Below are 22,514 nucleotides of genomic sequence, written 5' to 3'. Positions count from 1 at the left end.
TACAATCATTAAATGCATTTTATTTTCTTTACTGGGTTTCAGAAAGCATTTCAGGAGGATCTTACCTTTACCTCCTTAATTCTATCAAGACTTGGAAAAAGTCACAGTAAGCGAAAAATTAATTAATTAAAATTTTAAACTTGCCTCTGAAAGTTAGAAATGGGATTCATGAAACCAAAGATATACACTTATCTTCATTCAAAAAAATAGATCCTGAAAAGTATGTATATGAATAAAGATTAGATGAGAGTATGGAAAAATAAAGATTTTTGTAATGGCAGTGGGATTAAATATATTTTCCCCTAATTTTTCAATTGAAACAATAAGTATTTTGTTTCTAGAAGTGTATTTATTTTAAAAATTTTTGAAGAAAATGTTCACACTGCTTACCTGATTTTATTTTGGAGAACATTTTCCTTGGACATTGAATTAACCTCCAGAAATACAGATTCTACCATAGTACTTTAAACTAAGAGGTACAGAAAATTGAGATTTAAGACATACAAGTATAGTTTAAGGCTGTGGTGAAGGTTGTCTTATTTTCTTTAACAGCTGCTATATTTTTAAGAGTTATAGAATTAAAGGCACAGAATAAAATTAAACCAATTTTACCCAAAATTAATATTAAAAAAATAATTTCACATACTGTATAAAAACCAAATAGCCTTTAAAAAAATATTAATAAAATATTCCCGAATTCTTTTTTTAAATTTATTTATCTCTTCCCACCCCCTTCTTGTTGCACTTGCTGTGCCCATTCGTCTTTGTTTCTTTAGGAAGCACCAGGAACCAAACCCAGCACCTCCAATGTGGGAGGGAGGCACCTAATCGCTTAAGCCACCTCTGTTCCCTGCTTTGTTGTGTCTCTCATTATGTTTTTCTTCTTGTGTCTCTTGTTGTGTCAGTTTGCCACGCCTGCCCATCACACCAGCTTGCTGTCTTCTTTAGGAGGCACTGGGAGCCAAACCATGTGGTAGTTGGGAGCCCAATCACTTGAGCCACATCCTCTTGCCATGAATTCTTGATTATCAGTACAACTAGCCCAGGCAGCCTTAGTTGATACTAGCTTTGTGGTTTTTAGTAGGAAATTTTTCCCTGTGTTTGATTTGGAATTGCCACTTTGCAAGGATAGGACAAGAATTAGTATTGTGTCAGCATACCTCATCTCCTATGCCAGTTGGGACATGGGGACTTTTACTTATATATATTTTTTTTTTTAAATGGTTAGTTTTGTTTTGTTTTTTTTTTTTTAAAGATTTATCTTTATTTATTTAATTCCCCTCCCTTCCCCTGGTTGTCTGTTTTCTGTGTCTTTTTGCTGCGTCTTGTTTTCTTTTGTCCGCTTCTGTTGTCGTCAGCGGCACGGGAAGTGTGGGCGGCGCCATTCCTCGGCAGGCTGCTCCCTCCTTTGCGCTGGGCGGCTCTCCTTATGGGTGCACTCCTTGCGCGTGGGGCTCCCCTACGCGGGGGACACCCCTGTGTAGCACAGCACTCCTTGCGCGCATCAGCACTGCGCATGGGCCAGCTCCACACGGGTCAAGGAGGCCCGGGGCTTGAACCACGGACCTCCCATGTGGTAGACGGACGCCCTAACCACTGGGCCAAAGTCCGTTTCCCAACTTTTACTTATATGTATACATTCCCCTTGACTTCCTTTCTACACTTATCATTGCAGTAGCATCTTTTGTCTTAAGAACAAGGAAGGGAGAACGGACTGCCAGGGTTAGAGAGTGGATGTTTTGAGTGGAAAAATACAGGCAGAATATATGCCCTTTCAGTATTTCATGACGGACAGGTCCTACCATGAAGAGTTAGGGGTTTGTGGTATTCTGAGGCCTCTAATTAAATGGGAGAGGAGGCACTGTCTTCTCCTTTCCTGGTCACCTTCTCCTTTTCCAAATCCACCCATCCTTCACTCTAGTTAAATACCAGCAGTTTTATATTTAAAATAAAATGCTGAAATGTGAATTTCTGTGGTGAAGTGTGGGTTGTCCTAATGACGTCTTTGAAAACCCAAAGCCAATCCCTGCACTCTGAACTCAAGATTTATATTTAGAAGACAGTGTGGATCCTGTATTTTTAAAATGCTGTAAACATGTTTATGTGGTTATTTTTAGCTTTTACAGACTTTAGTGAACTTCCAAGTTAGCAAGTCAGACACAGTAGGTTGTCCATCCTGTTACCTCAGATGCCAGCACTTTGTGAATGATTCTGATGGTCTCACAAGGTTCTAACATAGTTAAAGCAGATGCGTGTATAAGCTATCTTGTGTCTGTTGCACGTGACATATCCATATATCAGTGATTGTACTGCTATACACATACATACTTTTTTTTTTAGCATTTATGAACTGTATAATTTGGGTAAACTTTTATTTGGAGTTCAAGATGAATCGGGTCCTGCTAAATGACACTGATATTCCTCTGATAGAAGTAGCTAGTCATTCTCTCTTTTACTCTAACCGTTTGCTCTGGTCCTCAAGCATTAAGTCATGTATACACAAATCCTTACAGTCACTGTTATTTTCAGTCCATTGTGTCTACTTCCTGCTGGCCAAAGGTTATGGGCTTGGGTGCGGTAGAGTGAGATGGAAAGTTGACAGGAAATAGAAAGGCAGGCTCATTTTTAGGGCTGACACACCATAGAATGGGCAAGATAGCACTTGGACTTTATTGAAAAGACAAAGAGGTAAAGGTAAATGGTCAACATCTTTACTTGTACGATGAGATCATCATTTGCATGTTGCATGAATGAAAAAGCATTTTCCCCGAAGAATCACATTTTGGGAAAAGGTGACAACCCCACCCCTCATCCGGGGGGCGGAGGTGTCCTCATCAGCACTGGGTTTGAGCCTGCCATTTTCGCATCGGAAATCTTGATTTCATTATCTGCAGAGTAATTTTTGTATTACATTCAACTTTGTATTTGCTTCTCCTGTTTAGGGAGAGTTATTCTTCCTTGCATCTTGTATTTAATGTATTGTGTTACTTCAGAATGCATAATTTATCTCTCTATAGAAGTGTGTCTTTCTCAGGAAAACTTTCATGGCCACATATCTTTTGTTCTGGGAGCTTTAGACTGAAGAAAATTGGCATCATTTCCAGAAGAAAATTATACGGGGCATCATTTTGGCATGTTACATGTAAATTTAATTATAGGAAGTTGACATTTCTTAATACCAGAGTGTTGTTTTTTAAGTGTAATCCAAATCTTAATATATATGTGTTTTACGTTATTGTGAATTGTGAATGTTCATAAGAAACGTAAAGGAGAAAATATGAATCTTTTTGTATGTTTTGCTGGAAACTCAAAACACTAGTTCTATCCCAGAAATAATTGTTTTGGGTTGAATACCTGGCTATAGGAATAAGAAATGGAATTTAGAAATATCTTTGTGAAAGATAAAAAACTTCAGATTGTTATGGGTGTTATGTTTTAAAATAATCTCAATTTAGTTAAGCAAGTATGCCTTTTCCAAAAGAAAACAAAACAAATAATAGTAACAACATAGGTGACATGAACTTGTGGGGTAGTATAAGTTTGCAAAACACAGTAAAATCAGGAAATAAGTTTACATACTTGTTTGGATCTCAGGCATAACAGCCTACAGTGCACTAAACAATTTAAACATTCACTGTGGGTTTTATTATTTAAAGATGCAGTCTCTTCAGTGATCGGTATTAATCTTTTTCAAGTTGAAGAAACTGCTTTGAAAACTGCATTGTCCATATGATAAATACTAGCCACTGGTGGCTAGTGGCTACTGTGCTGTTCTTTGCAGCCATTTTCATCATCACATTGGCCAGCATCACTCAGGAGATGCAATTCCAATTTGCATCTGTGCTAGAAAATTTTGTGCCTTTAATTTGAGATGTGATATCTGTTTCCTACTGCATAACCACAATATTTAAGTAAAGTTCTCACATCTTGTTCATCAGTTAAGCAGGTACAGTGACAATCTGCTTGATAGAGCATGGCATTTTGCTTTCATCCTCTCTGGTGGAATTACACTTTACCATCTAGGACTGGAATGTCATTACACACAAACACATGCAACAATGTTGTATAACTATATATATATATATATATTATAAAACTGTGTATAGGTAAATATAGTAAAATAATGTTTTGTAACTATAGTATACGAGCCCTCTAATATTGTAGGCACTGCCTGAAGTTGTAGGTTCCAATATTAGCATATTAGCATGGTTTCAGTCCAGTGGCTCATGTTGACTTGCTCCGTGATTACATTACGTTCATTTCTTATTAATTGAGGCTTGAGGAATGGAGATATGGTAGAGTTCATGGCTGAACTCTTAAAGCAAAAAGGAGACCAGCTCTTGGTTTGGTGTATCATCCATTATACCTAAAGATCCACTAGACTAGTGAAGAACAGCATCAGGGCCGCCAGGAGATAGAGATATTCCTTCGTTTGTTCATTTATTCAGGTTACTGTTACCAAACATGCCTCTTAACTGCCCAGTCCTCTGTGCACTTTGCACTATGATAAGCACTCAGATGAAAAAGGAATAAGATAGGGAGGAAAGCAGCCTCTCAAAGGACTGATTGGCATGCAAGGGGAGAGAACTATGATAGAGATTTGCACAAGGTGCTTGGACAGCATGGAGCAGTCAGGTCTGCCTAGCACAGGTAACAGAGTCAGAAAAGGTAAGAAGGAAGCGGTTGCCAGTATTCCTTCATTCTGGATTCCACTTATTCCAAATGAAAACATTAGTTCCTTGTCATGATCTCTCGGTATTTTGGAAGTTTTGCAGACCATGGAGAAAAAAAATCTTTGAAAACACCATTCATAAGGAACTTTTGTTTGGCTCTGTAAGTCTCCTTTATGGGGGTGTATCATAATTTAACCAATCCCCTATTGTGACTGACTATCCTGGTTTGGTAGGACTGAAGGATTCCCCTGGAAATGGACTTTGTGATTGTCAGTGCTAAAACCAGGACAGTCCTGGGAAAATGAGCTGATTGGTCACCCTTCCTACTGTTAAATTTTTAGATTGTTTCAATTATTTACTAACATAAACAACACTGTGTTGAGTATTTTGGTGCTAGGCATTTAGCTGCATTTCACACTATTTCCTTAGGTTAGATTCCCAGAAATAGAATTAATGGCTCAATGGCTATGGGCATTTTTAGAACTCAGGATTATACATGCAGCTCTTTATTGCACTGTTGTAGTATTCAGCTAGACTGGCAGGAGTCTGCGTGGACATTTGCACCATCTCCTGTCTCCTTAGGTTCTTAGGGAGATATGTAGAAGTTTGAACCAGGTACATACTTGCCCATTCACTGACTACAGCTCCCAAGTTCTCTTAATTGGCCAAATTGAAGATGAACTGCAACTACTTGTGTCTAGACCAGAGGCACACCAAAAGATGGAGTGATTCCCCTACCCCATTTTCCTATGATCATACCCTGATGTGAGCTCCCCAAATCTTACTGTACATAGTGGTGAGAAAAGGTTGAGATAACATGATCCCAAGGCAGGTGGTCTTTCCAACACAGGTTTAGCTACACTATCATCCCAAGCCTTCATCCCCAGTCACAAAAACACTGCCTGCTTATTTTGGGTCTACTCCTAGCCAGGCTTTAGCCTCTCTCCTGTTTAGGGTCAGGAAGCCTTGAAAGCACCCATAGTTAGAACATGTCCCCATAGCCCTAACAATTTGGAAATATGATGGGAGAAATTAAATTACTTACAAGTAAAAATGTGCTAGACCTGCCCCACAATGAAGTGTTGAGAGTTAATGCCTTGAGGTGAACTGCTTTCCTGTGGAGTTTTAGTAACTAAATTTCCCTGGTTGGGGTCCAAGGCAGGCCAGTCTCATACTAAACTGTTCTCTTTGCTCAGAAGTCCTAATTTCAAGGGTTCTTTACATGTGGCATAGAGGTCCTGTGAACACCTGCAAGTGTGCATATTATTTGGTTGCGTGCTTTTTTCCTGAGAAAAGCTTTCATTGCTTTTATCAGATTTGCAAAGTGGTCTGTGACCCAGAAAAGGTTTAAGAACCATTTTGTGTATATTGAATACTTAGGAATTTTTGTCACTGCTCTTTTTGTTTGTTTTATATAAGAGTTATGCTGGACTTTGAGGTAGGCATCAGGTTATTAATGATTTCAACAGTAAATTTTATGTGTTATTTGATTTTTTAAAAAATTTTTGCTGTTATGAAATTGTTTCCATTCCACCTAATTTGTTTTCATCCAGTCAACCTATATAAACTTGAATATTCAAAAGGTTAATAAAACAGTGTAAGCTTACATCTAGGCATTGTTCTGCATTATTTTCAATATATTCTTTTGTTTATATTACTAAGCTAAAGTTAGCACAGATAGCACAAGACTAGAAAATGGTGACAATAGTTTGAAAACAGGAAATTTTAGGCTTGTGTGTGTTTGGAACAGATGATCATAATGATAGAGCCAGTGGAGTGGAAACTTCCACGGAGCCTGTTTTTTCCTTATTTTGCTCTATGAGAAAAGATGGTGCTTCCTGGAAAACAACTCAAGTATTTTAAAGCAAATAGTATTCTTTTGTGCCTGCTTCATGGTTAGCTTGTTTTTCTTTATTTTATTTACCATGGTGGCTTTATTATGGAAATTTAATATTTCTAATGAGTAATCCCCAAACTGCCTACTTTAGATTACTTAAATATCTAAATATATTACCACTTACTGACAAGATTTTTAGAGAAATTTAAAGCAGCATGAATATTACAACTACTGGACTTTAACAGAAGAAGAGAAGGAGAACTTTGTTCCTATATTTTAAGTGTTCCCAGTTTCCCTTTTTCAAAAATTTAAGTTCCAGTTTTTAAAACAAAGTAGCTATACTTTATTTGCCCAAGCTATTTCCTGACTAAGACTCCTTCCAGATGTATCCCGGAGTTCTATATTTAAAAGAAATGTTGAATTTGTTCACTGATTGCAGGGTAATGAGAAAATAGTTCTTCCAGACATACACTGATAGAACATGTAATACTATTTAAATTATAAGAATAGTAAATGGAAGCTTCTTGAAGGAAAATCAGTCTATACCAAACTATATAAAGTACAAATATGAAACTTTCCCGCTGATCCCTATTCCTGAACTTAGATACACTTAACAGTTTGGTGGTTATCCTTCCAGACCTGTTCATTAAACACACAACTATGTATAGTTGGTGAATGTCCTGTGTGTACACACACATAATTCTTTCAGAAAAATGGAATCATACTATATATACATTACTTCAATTTAACTTTTTTATTCAACAATATCATGTGGACATTTTTCATATATATACACACACACACACCTAGTTCACTTTTTAAATATTATGTAAAGAGTTATTACTGTAAAGATATCCTGTAATTTATTTAGCCATTACTGTGCTAATGAAATTTAAATTTAAACCTATTTTATTAAAAGTAGTATATTCGTCTTATGAATACATACATATCTTTAACGCTAACATTTTGCAAATTTCTGAGCATATGTATAAACTTAGATGCAGAGTTCTTTCTGAACTGTTAAAAGTTAATGGGCTTGTTTAATGTGCTTCTGAGCACATTAATGGGCTTGTTTAATCTGCTTCTGAGGTATCTGAGAGCTCAGAGAGGGGAACAAGTGCCACAGATCTGGGGAAGTTAAGGAAACCTTCTAAGCGAAGTTTTTAAGCTAGATATTGAAGGTGAGTAGAGAAAGGGTATTTCTCATTGGGCAAGGGAGAAAGGGTGTTTCAAGTCAAGATAAAACAAAACATGTAAAGTCATGGAAGAGCGAAAGAGGTAGAGGTAAGAGACTGGCTGTGTAGTCAGTTCAGTTTTGAAGAACATTGTATGCCATCATATTAAAGGAGTCTGGACTTTACCCTAATAACTTTGGAGTTTTTTCTTGTCCTGAAATTTTTCATTTAAGTTCTCTGGCTTTTAGTAATCTCTCTGTTGAACAGAAAACTTTAAAATAATCTCATCAGTGGATTCTTTGAGGACTCATAATGAAGTGTAAATACAAAAAAAATTTAAGAAATGGTTTCTGCTTTCAAGGAACTTGTCTAGTGTGGGAAAGTACCTCATAAACATTTGGAAAGTTTGAAAATATAAATAGTAATGTAACAGACTGTTCCAAACTGTTCCATAGCAATGCAAGAGACAATTCAGGGCAGTCCCTGATTGATTGCTAAGACTCCAGAGAAGGTACAGCAAGGAGCAGGGGAGGTTTGAACAGAATCTTGAAGAATGGATTAGGTTTCCAGTAGCAGAAAGAAGTTGTGAACAAAGACCAAGGAGGCTGATGCAGTCAACATTGGCAAGAGCAGAAGTGTGAGAAGATAAGGAACTGGGCAAAAGCTTGAAAAGACCTGGGGTTGTTTTGGAATTCTATTTTAAGGAGCAACTTGATTCTATTGATTGGATTAGTAGTTTTCAATAATGGAAGCACAATAGAATTGTGAGCTTTTAAAAATACTTGTGCCTATGCCTGTGCCTGGGCTCACCCCTACCCTCCACCCCCCAGAGATCATGATTTAGTTGGGCTGAGGTGAAGCCCCAATAATCAATGCTTTTTTTAAGTTGTGCAGATACTTCTAATGTGCAGTCAGAGTTGAGAACCATTGGGCTACACTGACCTGTTCTCTTTTGCATGCTGGCATATGGGCTATTTCCTCAATAATTAGCTATTTCAGGGGAGGGATTAGGGAGTCTTGGCAGGAGTTATACCAGACATGTGTCCCATCAGTAATACCATACAGAACTCAGAAAACAAATGCAGCAGTTAGAGTGTTTTTTGTTTTGTTTTGTTTTTTCCTTCTACAACTGAACCTATTTGCTATTTTGGCAAATTGGGCAAATTTTGCAAATTAATTAATGGTAGCATTGCAGATAATTGGAGCTAATCCAGACTGAGATTTTTTTTCTCTTTGCTAACTAATGGAAATCCATCTGTACTTTCTTGCGGATAGGTGCATACCCTTAATCTGTATGTGTCATGAGCCTCTGTTAAGTACCTTCCCTGTGACAAGTCTGTCTTCAGTTTAGCACATGTAATTTGCTTAAAATATGGAGACTTTAAAAAAGTTTTTTTTTAATTGGCGTTCAAAAATACCTCTTGTATCTGTAGAGTTTTTTAAAAATTTAATCTATTGTTTATATACCTCTATGCAGGCTTTACAGTTCTTATCAACCAAATTGTGAAGGAGTTGACCAGATTGCAGTCATGGCCATACCCCCATAATACCCCCATAACATATAGGTATTGTGAGAATTTCCCTATGTTTATCCTTGCCTCAAGAGTTTTTGATGGACATATTCAGCAGACATTGACTGAGTACCTCTTTGGTGCTAGGCAATGGGGAAAGAAAGATGAATGATGAATAAGACCTCCAGCCCTCAAGAAACACACATGCAAGGGTGTCAAACACATATCTAGGGAAGATGGAAACGGAGCTCCAAGTGATGGTGCCACAAAGAGGTCTGAGCTGAGTTCAAGGGGTGGTTTCAAGGGGTGGGAGCCAGAGACAGGAGAGAGCAGGGTATAAGCAGACTGCAAGCATTTCCATTGTGGGTAGAGGGCAGAGGGGCAAGAAGTGAGGTGAAGAGATAAAGGAGGGCTCAGAGGGCCTTGTGTGCCATGCCACAGACCTGGGCTTTAGCCTATAGTCACTGGATAGTTACTGGGCATGGATAATAGGTAACCCACAATGCAAAAAACCCTAAGCATTATGCCTATTTAGTTTGGTAATGTGAAGAAATTCTGATCTGAATATATTTCTGTTGATATCCATGTAACTGTACATGTTGTCCTCTTTTGGTGTTTATGTAGTAGCCAAAATTAATCTAGAAACATTGAGACACTATCAGAATATACTATTTTTAATCTTCTTTAAAATGAGGACCTGCTGATGAAATCTTGTTACTGCTGTATTTATTCAACTTTGAATTGAAGTGACTGTTGAATATCAGAAGTGACAGCAAAATAAATTTTTGCATCGCTATTCTTAAGCAAACCTGCTTGTAATAGTACAGTGATTTTTTTCACGTGAATTTTACAAAAATTGCTTTGGGTACTTAGTTTTGAAAGTTTCTAGAAAACTTGCCCTTTTTGTCCTTTACTGCTCTGCAGAATTGGTGAGGCGATGTGCGGTTTTCTCTTGGACTGCGAGTGCAGCAGCAAGGATAAAAATAGCACAAACCTTAAGAATCCCAGATATTTTCAGATAACAAAGAGTGATTTATGTGGGCTCATTTTGTGCTTTGACAAACATAGAGAAGCTTTTGTGCCTTGATTAGCAAGGGTGCTGATGTCAGTTCTCTTGTCGAGCATCAAGCTTTATTCTGTGGCTAAATTGTGCTTTGTACTATAATCCAGAGAACCTTTGTATCTGCCTTATTAAAGTGTGTAGTTTATGTAATTGCTTTTGTTTTCCAGTTTAATCTGTGCCAGATTCAATGAGAGTGACTCATTTTGTGACTGAGACAAACATTCACATTTGGGCCATGTTAAAAATAAATAAATAAATGGCAGGTGCTGCTTGGCTAAATTCTGTGTTTTAATGCTGTAATTTCCTGCTTTCAGAGTTCAAGGCTTGTGCAATGTCTACTCAGTCTCTGTAATCGCTAGCCCAATATATCTAGTGCACCTCAAGTCATTGCTACATATTTCTTGGCTTTATTTTATTTCTAAGGGCCCTTTGAATGCTAACAATATCATTTTTAACAAGGAAGCAAAGTAATAGATGGGGAACTACAGTCAACCAGGAGACTTTTACATTGGGGATGTCATGTTGAGGGTGGTCAGGGAAGGCCTGAGTAGCCAGATAGACTGGGGAAAAGAACATCCTGGATTTAAGGAGTGTTTATGCAAAGTCCCTGAGGCGGGAAAGAGCTTAGCATCCTAGAAGCAATACTCTCAGGAGGAGAAGGAACAATTGATAAACTGAATAGAGAAAAGACAGAAAACAGTATTTTAAAGATAATAGAGAATGAGTGTAGCTCAGTGGGAAAAAAATGATAATAGGCGAGCTACACACGCAGGATAAAATGGCACTGTTTATTATAGAGGCAAGTCACTCTCCGTACAACCCAGCAGCCTCTGAGCGCCTCACTCAAGTGCAGTACAGAAGCTGATACACATAATACTTAGCCTGATCCGTTGGGGAATGGATGAATTATGTTCAATGAATTATGCAGTAAGGCATTTGAGAGAGATTTCCACACAAGACATTAAAGTTTTAAAAAGTAATTTCTGTATTTAAAGATGGACACTTTATTCTTCACTCTCTGGAAAATTCACTTCTTAAAAGATTCAATTCCTTGATGGCTGTAGATAAATAATATGTATTTTCTTTTCACTTTTCCCTTGCCTTTTCAAGCTTACTGCTTGATCAGGAAGTATCTCTAGAGAATTTTTTAAAATTAGCCAAAGTCTGTACTTAATTTGGAGTTCCATAGTTTTTTTTTATTATGATGATATATATATAACATAAAACTTCCTATTTTAACTACCCATAATTTAGTGGTAATACTTATATTCACAGTGTTATAATCACCATGCATTACCCATCATCTGATACCAATAACTTTTCATCATTCCAGACAGAAGCCCTGAGCCCATTATGCATTAACTCCCCATTTCCTTCCCACTGCCCCAGCCGCTGGTAACCTGTAATCTATGTTCTATCTCTATGAATTTGCATGTTCTAGACATTTGATATAAATTAGATCATACCATATTTGTCCTTTTGTGTCTGGCTTATTTCACACAACCTGATGTCTTCAGGGTTCATCCATGTTGTAGCATGTATCAGAACTTCATTCTTTTTATGGCTGAGTAATGCTCCATTGAATGTGTATATTTTGTTTACTCATTCATCTATTGATGGACATTTAAGTTGCTTCCACCTTTTGGCTTTTTGTTAATAATGCTGCTATGAGCATTGGTGCACAACTATCTGCTTGAGTTCCTGCTTTCAGTTATTTTAGGTATATACCTAGAAGTAGGTCATATGGTCATATGGTAATTCTATATTGAACTTTCTGAGGAAATGCCAAACTGTTTCTACAGTGACTGTACCATTTTACATTCCAACCAACAATGTACAAGTTTCCTATTTCTCCATACTTATTTTCCTTAAAAAAAAAAAAAAATAGCATAGAGACATAATTTTTATTAAGAAATGGCATTTCTTTATTTTGAATTAAATAGGTATCTTGGATAGTAAATGAATGGATTTTTATAATCCAGTAACTAGACCAAATTTCATGTGAATGCAGTGCTTTACAACTTCAATATTATTTAAAATACCCACCGGACTCCACACTGCCTTTTCCTTCTGAACGCCAATCATTTACTACTTCTTTTTAGCTGTAGTCAGGTTGAGAAGTTAATCTTTATGGTAGTAAAGAACTACATAATAGTTTTAGACTTTGTGGTTTTTCTAGTACTCTTCTTGATTAAGTTTTTTCACAAAGGAATGCCTGTCCATCTAGCATAATTCTGCAGCTATTTTGCCAGGGCTGCCATATTCTCAAATATTTTCATATACTAAGTATTTTCTTCATAATTAGTAAACTCCTTGAGAAATCGTATTATATACCTACCTATCTTTCTTCCCACCAATACTGAGCACAGTATTTACTGTATAGTCAATAACTTATTGACTGCTTAACACATTGATTTACTTAATGTAGTCAATTTTCTTGAATGGATACAATTTTTAAAGTTTATTAAAATGTTAAACCTGAAATTAGCTCTCAGATTAATTCAGTTATGAATACAGTTGTCTTGAGTTACTAAACAGAAAATGTGTGGGTTTATGGATCACTCAGGCACCTAAGTTTTCATTTTCTCCATCTCCACCAAAGATCTTGTTATAACCTCCTACAGCATCGGAAAACCGTAACTCAAAATTTGTTCATGTCAGGATTTATTATAAAATGTGGTAAAGATGGAGGTAAAACTAAACATTTATTTGAGAAGCATATGTGGATTTTAATTTTTATCCTTTTTTCTCCCTGCTCACCTGTATTTTTTCAGCATAAAATAAAACAGTTTTTAGGTTAGCACCACAATACGTTTTGTATTATGTTTATCAAATATTGTGAAAAATAAAAAATGTAAAGACACACTATCATGTCACACTAATGTTACTTTTGGTGATTTTTAAATGTATATATACATATATATTTTTAAAGAAAATATAATGAAGGCATAGAAATACAGTTAAATTTTTGAGCAAATTGGCCTTCGTTACAGCACTGACATCATGAGTGTTCTTGATTTAATTAGACTGAATATAGAGCACCAATATATATACTACATGAATAGTAATAGTGTATGAATAAAATTCCTGAGACCACCATTTCGGTTTAAGACTATCATTATCCCATGTTATTACTGGAAAAAATAAATTCTTTGCCTTGTTATACTTTTCCAAAACTAAAGGTTTGAGATATTGTGACTGGTGCTTATTGGCAATACGCAGTGGCTAGTAAGAATATTTTATTCCATTGGGGTTCATGAAAATGTCATGTCTCTGTCCTTCCACTCCCCAGAGTGTTCTCTTTGGGTGATCTAGCCTCCCGTGTTCAGTTTGGAGTAGAGAATGCCTCTTATCGGGTAGCTGAAACTTGCTAAAATAGGCTAGACTGTTTCATTTGATTCTGCTTTTATATTTGACTAATATGGATTTTAGAAAGGGTGATAGTAAAATAATTTTAGGCTTCTTTGTCCATAGTATTAAACTCAAAATTTAGGGGAATTTATATAGATGGGGTGCATGGTGAGTCTTAAGTACATATGGCCAATGTATTCTTGTTGGCAAGAATAGGATAAAGGCTTAAAGTTGTATCCCATATTCAGAAATACACATCTTGTCCATGTAGTCTTTGAAAAACAGGCTCTCTGGCCAAAAGTTCATTTTTCTGCTTACTTTTCAGGTAAGAAGTTTTCATGTGAGAAATCAGGGAAGCTTTTGCCATCCTATTTTTCCCTTTCCCATTCTTTGCTCCACCCCTCAAAAAAGAAACCTCTAGTTTAAAATCTGGAGTCCTCTGTGAAGCACCTTTGTGTATATTCTTTATGGAATGATATTAACACATGAAAAAACATTGCTTATTTATCTTTGGTAAAACCAAACTTTTCTTGGTTTGTTGACTTGATATTTTATAGTAGAAAATTTAATAAAAGAACCTAGATATATATATACACACACACAATATTAAGTTAATTGAAACTTTAGTAGATTTTGTTTTGCAGAGTCACAGAATATCCTATGGAAAAAGAGAAAACATTGTATGTGACTTTCTGAGAACAATATTTTTATAAAATTGTTTGTTAAATGTGTATCTCCTTGAAAAATCCCTCTCAAAATAATACCAAATGGATATTTTTGTTTTGTTCCTAGGCATGGAAGAGGAGATGGTTTGTGTTACGCAGTGGCCGTTTAACTGGAGATCCAGATGTCTTGGAATATTACAAAAATGATCATGCCAAGAAGCCTATCCGTATTATTGATTTAAATTTATGTCAGCAAGTTGATGCTGGATTGACATTTAACAAAAAAGAGTTTGAAAACAGCTACATTTTTGATATCAACACTATTGACCGGATTTTCTACTTGGTAGCAGACAGTGAAGAGGAGATGAATAAGTGGGTTCGTTGTATTTGTGACATCTGTGGGTTTAATCCTACGGAAGAAGGTAAGTTCAGTATTTTGTTATGCAACCTGAGCACTCCATTGTTGCTACATTTATAAAACTGTCATAAAATTCTCTGTTATTTCAGTTACTTGATACAATATTTTCTGGGTTTTTTTTCACAATAATAACATTTGTGAAAAAAAATAAAAACACTGAATCCTTTAATTAGTTTGGAGGTAGAATTTTTAGGCTTTAGGAAGAGAGATTTAACTAACAGGCAATATCTAAATAAATGGCCTGAGGAAGAAAGTGGTAAGAAGACATACTCGGGAAATGGATGTGGCTCAACTGATAGAGTGTCCGCCTACCACATGGGAGGTCCAGGGTCCAAACCCAGGGCCTCCTGACCTCCTGATCTGTGTGGTGAGCTAGCCCACGTGCAGTGTTGCTGCACTCAAGGAGTCTGTGCTACACAGGGGTGTCCCCGCACAGGGGAGTCCCACACACAAGAGTGCACCCTGCATTGGGCCGCCCCACGTGATAAAAGCACAGCCTGCCCAGGAGTGGCACCGGGCACACAGAGAGCTGACACAGCAAGATGATGCAACAAAAAGAGACACAGATTCCCAGCGCCGTAGAGAATGACACAGAAGAACACACAGCGAAAGGACACAAGAGAGCAGACAACAGGTGGGGGGGGCGGGGAGGGGAGTGAAATCAGTAAAATAAATCTTTTTTAAAAAAAAAAGACATACTCACTAAGAGCATGTTATTGAGTTCCTAGATAAGTATTCAGTTGACCCTTACAAGACTTCTGATATTTGACCATTCTTGACCTATAAAAATGCATTTTCAGGGAAGTGGACTTGGCCCAATGGATAGGGCATCCGCCTACCACATGGGAGGTCTGTGGTTCAAATCCCGGGCCTCCTTGATCCACGTGGAGCTGGCCCATGCACAGTGCTGATGCACGCAAGGAGTGCCCTGCCTCGCAGGGGTGTCCCCCACCTAGGGAAGCCCACACGCAAGGAGTGCGCCCCGTAAGGAGAGCCGCCCAGCACAAAAGAAAGTGCAGCCTGCCCAGGAATGGCGCCGCACACACGGAGAGCTGACGCAACAAGAGGACGCAACAAAAAGAAACACAGATTCCCAGTGCTGCTGATAAGGATAGAAGCGGTCACAGAAGAACACACAGAGAATGGACACAGAGAGCAGACAACTGGCGGGCGGGGAGGGGAGAGAAATAAATAAAAAATCTTAAAAAAAAAAAATCAAGATTTCGCCTGAAGTGAAACAATAAATCACCTCTAATTAGCTTCAGGTCAGCATGCCGCTGTCCTCTGAAGCTAATCAGCAGCTGGGGCAAGCCTTCCAGGGCTGGGATTGGCATAGTGGTGGTGTGGGGAAGCCCCTTGGTGAGGGAATCCAGAATGCCGAAGAAACAGCACTGGAAGAAGGAGGGAGGGATTTAAGGCTAACTGGGAGGGACTAACAAACTAGAAAGCATCAAAAAAAGCTCCTATTATCAGGAGTCTTGAGAGATTGGGGTTTGTTTGTTTGTTTGTTTTACAAGTGGAATGAAGGCGTCAGTTGTTTTTGTGAAGTTATGAAGCGTGTTCTACGAGTAAAGTGGGCATGGGTATATCATTTATGACTTCAGTTAAACACTTTCTTGATTTGCATATACCATCTATATTTGAATTCAGTAGAGGATTTTAAAGTCAGAAATAAGGTAGTTCTTTTTTTAATGATTCTTTAACATCTAGCCAGTAATGATAATTATTGGATTAAGACACCACATGAATTTCATAATGTGATGGATTTTCAGTTAAAATAGTTTGTCTTCCTTGTGATCTTTCTTCTTCTTTTGCCAGCTGCTACCTTTTCAATTTAGATGTTGTTTTGGGGGAACATACAGGCCAGACTTATGTCTCCACTGGTTGCTTGTATTGAATCAGCTGATCCAAAAGGCTAGTAGATTTTCTTCCATCTCTTCTTTTTATGTTTCTCCAAAACTTATTTAACAAAGGAAATGAGAGTCCCTCTCAGAGGATGCACATTATTTTGTCAAGGAATATGAGTGTTTAATTTTTGGAAGCCTATTCAGAGTTTGGTAGAATTGAGAGCCCCCAAAATAAGAAGGGTTTATGTGAAGATTTTTTTTTCTTTTTTCTTTTTTATTAAGGTACTGGAGCCAGAGATTGAACTCTGGACCTTGTATGTGGGAAGCGGGCACTCAACCACCAAGCCACATTGGCTTCCCTGAGTTGGTTTTGTCTTTTGTTTGCTTGTTGTTTGTTTCTGCTCCCTCAGGAAACAAACACCGGTAACCAAACCAGGGACCTCCCTTGTGGGAGGTAGGTGCTAAACCACTTGAGCCACATTTGCTCCCCTTATGTAAAGATTTTATGTTAGCAATTATTCTTGCCCTTATTAAGCATAATATATGTAGAATATAGAAAAGTTGGATCAATGCAAAAAAAATCATTTGCAATATTGTCACATAGAGCAGACTAATCTGTGCATACATTATGTTTTAACAAAAAATATGGACATGTTAAACTAAACCATGCAGTACCATCATTTTTTCATGCCATTGAACATTCTACAATAGTACTTTTGATGGCTGTATATGATCTCATAATATGGATATGTTATAATTTATCACTGTCTTATTATTAATCACTATGTGGCTTAAAATTTTTAACTTTTTTTGAAAACTGGAATAAAAGTCCCTCCAGCTAATTCTTTTCCCATGTTACTTTTTAAAATGACTTTTAAAATTACACTTTTTAAGAAGTATCACCATAGTCAAACTCTAATTGTCTCACTTAAACCTTTATGATTATTTTACTGTTTAAACAGCCTGAAACACAAAGGCAAAACTACACTAAAGCAAAACCATCCCATATCCAAGCATGGATGAAGAGACCAAAGAAGTCACATAAACACAGCTGCTTTTACCATTCCCGGTCACCACTGCCACTTAGCTTGGGCTTGTTCTTTCTTCTGCGCATTATTTCAGTCATAGAGCTCTCTAGCTAATTAAAGGCTTTTATATGCTCTTAGGAGAGTCAGAGAAATGTGTGTATGACTGCAATCAGAGGAATTTTTTCTTGTTCCTCACCTTGGAAAAGAAAAGAGGGTAGATAGATCTTCTTTTCACATATCTTTGGAATTTCTAAGGCTCAGGTATCCCAGATTAATGTTTTTAAGTTTCGAGGCCTGGAATCTGGTTCATTTGTCCACCTTACAAAGATTCTTCTCATCCAAGGGGTTCAGGGGGACCAAGTTAGCTCTGGGAAGAAGAAAACCTTGCTCAGCTTTTAGAAATGAATTCATTAGTTCACCAGTTTTGATACATATCATATGTGCGTGTGTGTGTTGAAGAATGGTGCTTTGGGCATGTACAAAGACAGTCCTTGTCCTCATAAGCTTGTAGTCCATCTAGTAGGTGACTCAGACAAATAATCCAGGAATTAAGCTACCGTTTGGGAAATGCTGTGCTAGAAAAAGACTAGATAAGCATAGGTAGCAGCAGCACCTGATTTAGTCCTAAGAGAGTCAGGAGAGGCCAAGTTTAAATAGCTCTGTGACTGTAGCTGATAATGCCTTAAGGGAACATTACCATTGGTTTCAGTACTCAGAATCAGTCAGCCCCAATGTCTCTCTTCACTCTAAACCTTCTACCAGTGAAGGGAAAGGTGACGCTTCAAAGCCTGAAAACTACAGTGGCTGTTTCAGTCGCAAAACTCACAAGTCCTTGTAGAACAGATTAGAAGTATTTTAGGGTTGAATGAAATTCTCAATTTATGAACTTTATCACTATATCCATGAAGGGGAGTGGGTTGTAACAGAATTAATAGTATGATTAATCAAATTTGATATATATGATCTGTGAGTTGGTTACAATAACAGCAGTGCTAATCACAAATCATTTTTATCTCTTCTTTAAAACAAGTCCCTAAGGATTTTATTTTGCCAGCACTTTCTAAATTTAGTTCATGAGGTATACTTTAAATGTAGCTATGTTTTTGTTTTTTAATTCAAAAATTTATAGATTTTTCACAAGTCTGTTGTGGCCGTCTCCTCAAATAGCCACTGTAAGAGAAAGTCTGACTATACTGTTTCAAGAGCTTGCGTATCCTGAAATAAATCAGTGAAAAATGAACAGTCCTTCATTATTTAGTATCAAGGAGTCAAAAAATATTTTATTGTATTCTGTAATTTTGGTTTTTGATATAGCAACAAAACTGTAAAAAGACATGTAAAATTGGCCACTGTAGGCATTTGCAGTTGCTGACTTTGTTAGATGCTTTTTAAAAAAATTCACATTTAAAATTCTTTATCAAATTCTGAACAGCAGAAAACTCTTATATTGTAATCATATTCATACAGTTTAATATGACACGGTAAATATCAAAATGTCTTTGTTCTTAACTTTGCTATCTGCTTTATATTCTCTTGGTTCCAGATAGATCTTACTGCCAGTCACTAAATAGTAAGTATTTTGCTTTTTACTTCGATCTATCCCTTGAGTCCTAAGTTCTTCCCATTTCAGAGAGCTGATTATTCTCCCACTTAGGGCTTGAAAATTGGCTAATAACACTAGATGATTTTTCACTGAGCTAGTTTTAGGCTAGAAGTGGGAAGAAGTAGACTGCTTGGATATCGTAGTCTGAGAAAATAACCATCCCCAACCCCTGTGAGAATAATTTTCTCCTGACAACAGAAGGAAAGGGGAAAAATCTGACCTGTGTTTTGATTCCAGGAACCTCTCAAAATATCGTTCCCATGTTATTTCCGCTGCCTCAGGTGACCACTGCTATTATTGAACACTCAGAACGCTGGCAGCTGAGATCTGTTTTTAAATTCTAACACATTGAACTGTGTGTGGTTCCTATGAATGTTTTTATTTAGTAGATTTGAGGGTAGAGACTAATTTCTTTTGTTTTTCTTGGAAATGTGCAGATTTATTTTTGTTCTACAGTTCCAAGGTGGAAGCTGTTAAATCTGCTAAACAAGTGCTGGGAAACACAGCCTAAAGGCTGGATGCAGTTGAATAACTTGGAGAAAAGGCTTTTGGTCTAATTTCAGGATGAAAGATTAGAACATTGACTCTGAGTTGCTGTTCTCAAAATGCCCCCACAGCGGTGGCATTTAAACAACAACAAAAGTGCTATTCTTTGTTTGATTGTCTTCTCTTTAGTAAAATAGGTAAATGAACATGCAAGAAGAATATACACGCCCTCTTCTTCCCTCCATAGGTCTCAATAAAGTAGTTTTAATTTTTAAAATGTTTGTGGTGGCAACAATATACAATAAAAATGTTCCATTTGAATGACTTTCATGTGTACAAATCATGTGTACATATTCAGACATCTGCCCAGCTAGCTCAGTTGGCAGAGCAGGAGACTCTTAATTACATTCAGAATATTGTGCCACTATTGGCACCATGCATTAACCAAAAATTTTCTGTCGCCCCAAACAGAAACTGTATCCATTAAGCACCGAGTCCGCATTTCAGTTTCCTGGTTGCTGAAGCAAATACCATGCACTGGGTTGACTTAAAGAACGGGAACTTATTTTTGAAGCTAGAAGTCCAAAATTAAGCCATGATCAAGGCAGTGCTTTCTCCTAGAAGGTTATTGTGTTCTGGGCTGGCCTTTGGCAGTCTTTTGTCCTTGACTTTTCTGTCACGTGGCATTGTCCACTGGCTTCTTCCTTGTCTTCCAGGTTCCATTGAAGTACAGGTTCTGGCTGCTGTCTTTTTCTTGCTGTGGCCTTCTCTATAAGGCCTTCAGTGTCGGGTTCAAGGCCCATCCTGAGTCAGCTGGGCCAACTAAAGTAACTCATCAAAAGGTCCTCTCTACAGTGAGTCCACACACACAGGATTAAGTTTGAATTCATGTTTTTCTCGGGTACCTAGCTCCAAACTACCACACTCCCTGTTCCTACCCTGCTCGCCCACCTGGCCCATCCCCTGGTAATCTGTAATGTACTTTCTGTCTATGAATTTGCTTATTCTAGGTATTTCATATACATAAAATACAAATACAAGATGTGTCCTTTTGTGTCTGGCTTCTGTCACTCAGCATGATGTATTAAGGGTTCATCCGTGTTGTAGTATTTATCAAAAGTCTTTCCTTTTTATGGCTAAATAATGCTCCACTGTATGTTTATACCACATTTTGTTTATCCACTCATCTGTTGATGAACACTTAATTGAAAAACTTTGTCCTTATGCAAAAAGAAAAGGTGACTACCACCTTCTGTCATCGTTTCCTATATCACCTTATGTCTAGATGCCTTTCAACTACCTGGACATATGTGCCATAAAAGGTCCATTTGCTATTAGGATGGTAACCCCTCAAGAAGGCAGACTTTGAAACAAGGGTTGGCCTATTTCTATTGCTTATCCTGGGAGCAAGTCCAGAAAAGCTGGATCTAGACCACAACAATATAGAACACTATGGATAGACACTCAAGTTAACAAATGGAGCCACTTTTATTTGGTTCTTTCCAAAATTGTCTGCACTATTGGGTATACTCCAAGACACAGAAATCAGCACAAGTGGTGAGAACTTTTCCTCTTGGGATAAAGAGCCCAGGTTTTCTGATTTGGAAATACCAGTAAGACTCATCAATTCATGATAACAACCCGATAAAGATAGGAAAGATAAAATGTGCCTCATATATATATCTAAAAAAGTTATTCATTGAATTTTTTTAGCATTAAATGGTACATTAAAGACTCATTGAAAGGTAACAATAGAAAGAAACTTTGTCACATCTTTATTTATTAGCTTTGTAAATCTGACTTTCCTATACTGAATTTGTTTGAAAATAGGCAGAACAACCACAATGACAAGAACTCAGCAACCTGACTTAAATTATATTACACCCTACTGCATTTAGGTAAAAATCTGTTTCTGAAAAAAAAAAATACTCTTGTAAATATATTGGGGACAGGTACAAACTAAATTTTATGTACCAAATTTTACTTTTCTTTCTTTAAAAAACAGATTTTGTGTTGGTTATAAATTATCTGTGAGTCATGGTATCTTACAAGATGAAGGGGTGGGGGAAACTGTAATGTATGCATACTACCTGCTGTCTCTATACACAGAACTTTCCACATGTATGTGTATACTCAACACATACATTCCTATTTTTTAATCCATTTTGGGTTTGCTTATTTTTTTCCACCTTGCTCCTTGCTTTAGATAAGGATTTAAGGCAGCTTATATATACCATTTATATATCAGAAAAATAGATTATAATATGTGTACATCCTTAAAAGAAAATGTGTTTGGAAATAATCTAACTTTAAAAAGGTTGCAAGAATATGAATAATACAAATTCACTGATTCATTCCCCCTCCCCCACTTTTATATTTGTATTCTCTTTCACTCTTTCTCTTTTTTAGCAAAAGCAAAAAAGAACTGCTTTAATTGAAAACTTCAAAGTGTACAAATAGTCTTTTTAATTTCAATTTCATTGTTTAAATTCTGTTTGTTCCCTATTTTGGTTGCACAAGACTTCTAATACCTGCTTTTTAAAATTCCCTTCCTGGCTTTGCTTGAGTGTTATCCTAAAAAACTACCAGAAAATAGTTTTGAAACTATTTTGAAATTTTAATAATCCGTTTTTCAGAAACAAAATGAGAAAAAATGGAACCATGTTCCTGCCAAATAGCTAGCACATTATGAGGTTGCTGGAGATGTCACCGTATCTTTGTGCTGTGGTCTTTCCATTTGTAAGAAAGAAATGAGAGCATCTTCTACTTTCCTCTAGCTGATTAAGAAGTTATGAGAAATTGAACTCTATTCTTTCTGGTGAAGAGAGAAGGAAGAGTTGTGTGTTACCATTTATCT

The 22,514-nt window shown here is 37.0% G+C and overlaps 1 protein-coding gene across 10 annotated transcripts in view; it reads left to right on the top strand.

Moving 5' to 3' along the window:
- GAB1 (GRB2 associated binding protein 1) overlaps positions 1 to 22,514 on the top strand; it is a 140,832-nt gene that overhangs the window by 79,380 nt on the left and 38,938 nt on the right. For all 10 annotated transcript variants that reach the window (XM_004471925.4, XM_004471923.4, XM_023582653.3 and 7 more), the window contains exon 2: positions 14,403 to 14,697. In XM_004471925.4, coding sequence (XP_004471982.2) covers positions 14,403 to 14,697 — 295 coding nt within the window. The remainder of the gene's footprint in view (positions 1 to 14,402; positions 14,698 to 22,514) is intronic.

Source organism: Dasypus novemcinctus, chromosome 1 (assembly GCF_030445035.2).
Source record: "Dasypus novemcinctus isolate mDasNov1 chromosome 1, mDasNov1.1.hap2, whole genome shotgun sequence".
Classification (NCBI taxonomy): domain Eukaryota; kingdom Metazoa; phylum Chordata; class Mammalia; order Cingulata; family Dasypodidae; genus Dasypus; species Dasypus novemcinctus.
The sequence above is the reverse complement of the archived record's forward strand: the minus strand, read 5'-3'. Positions and strand labels throughout refer to the sequence as shown.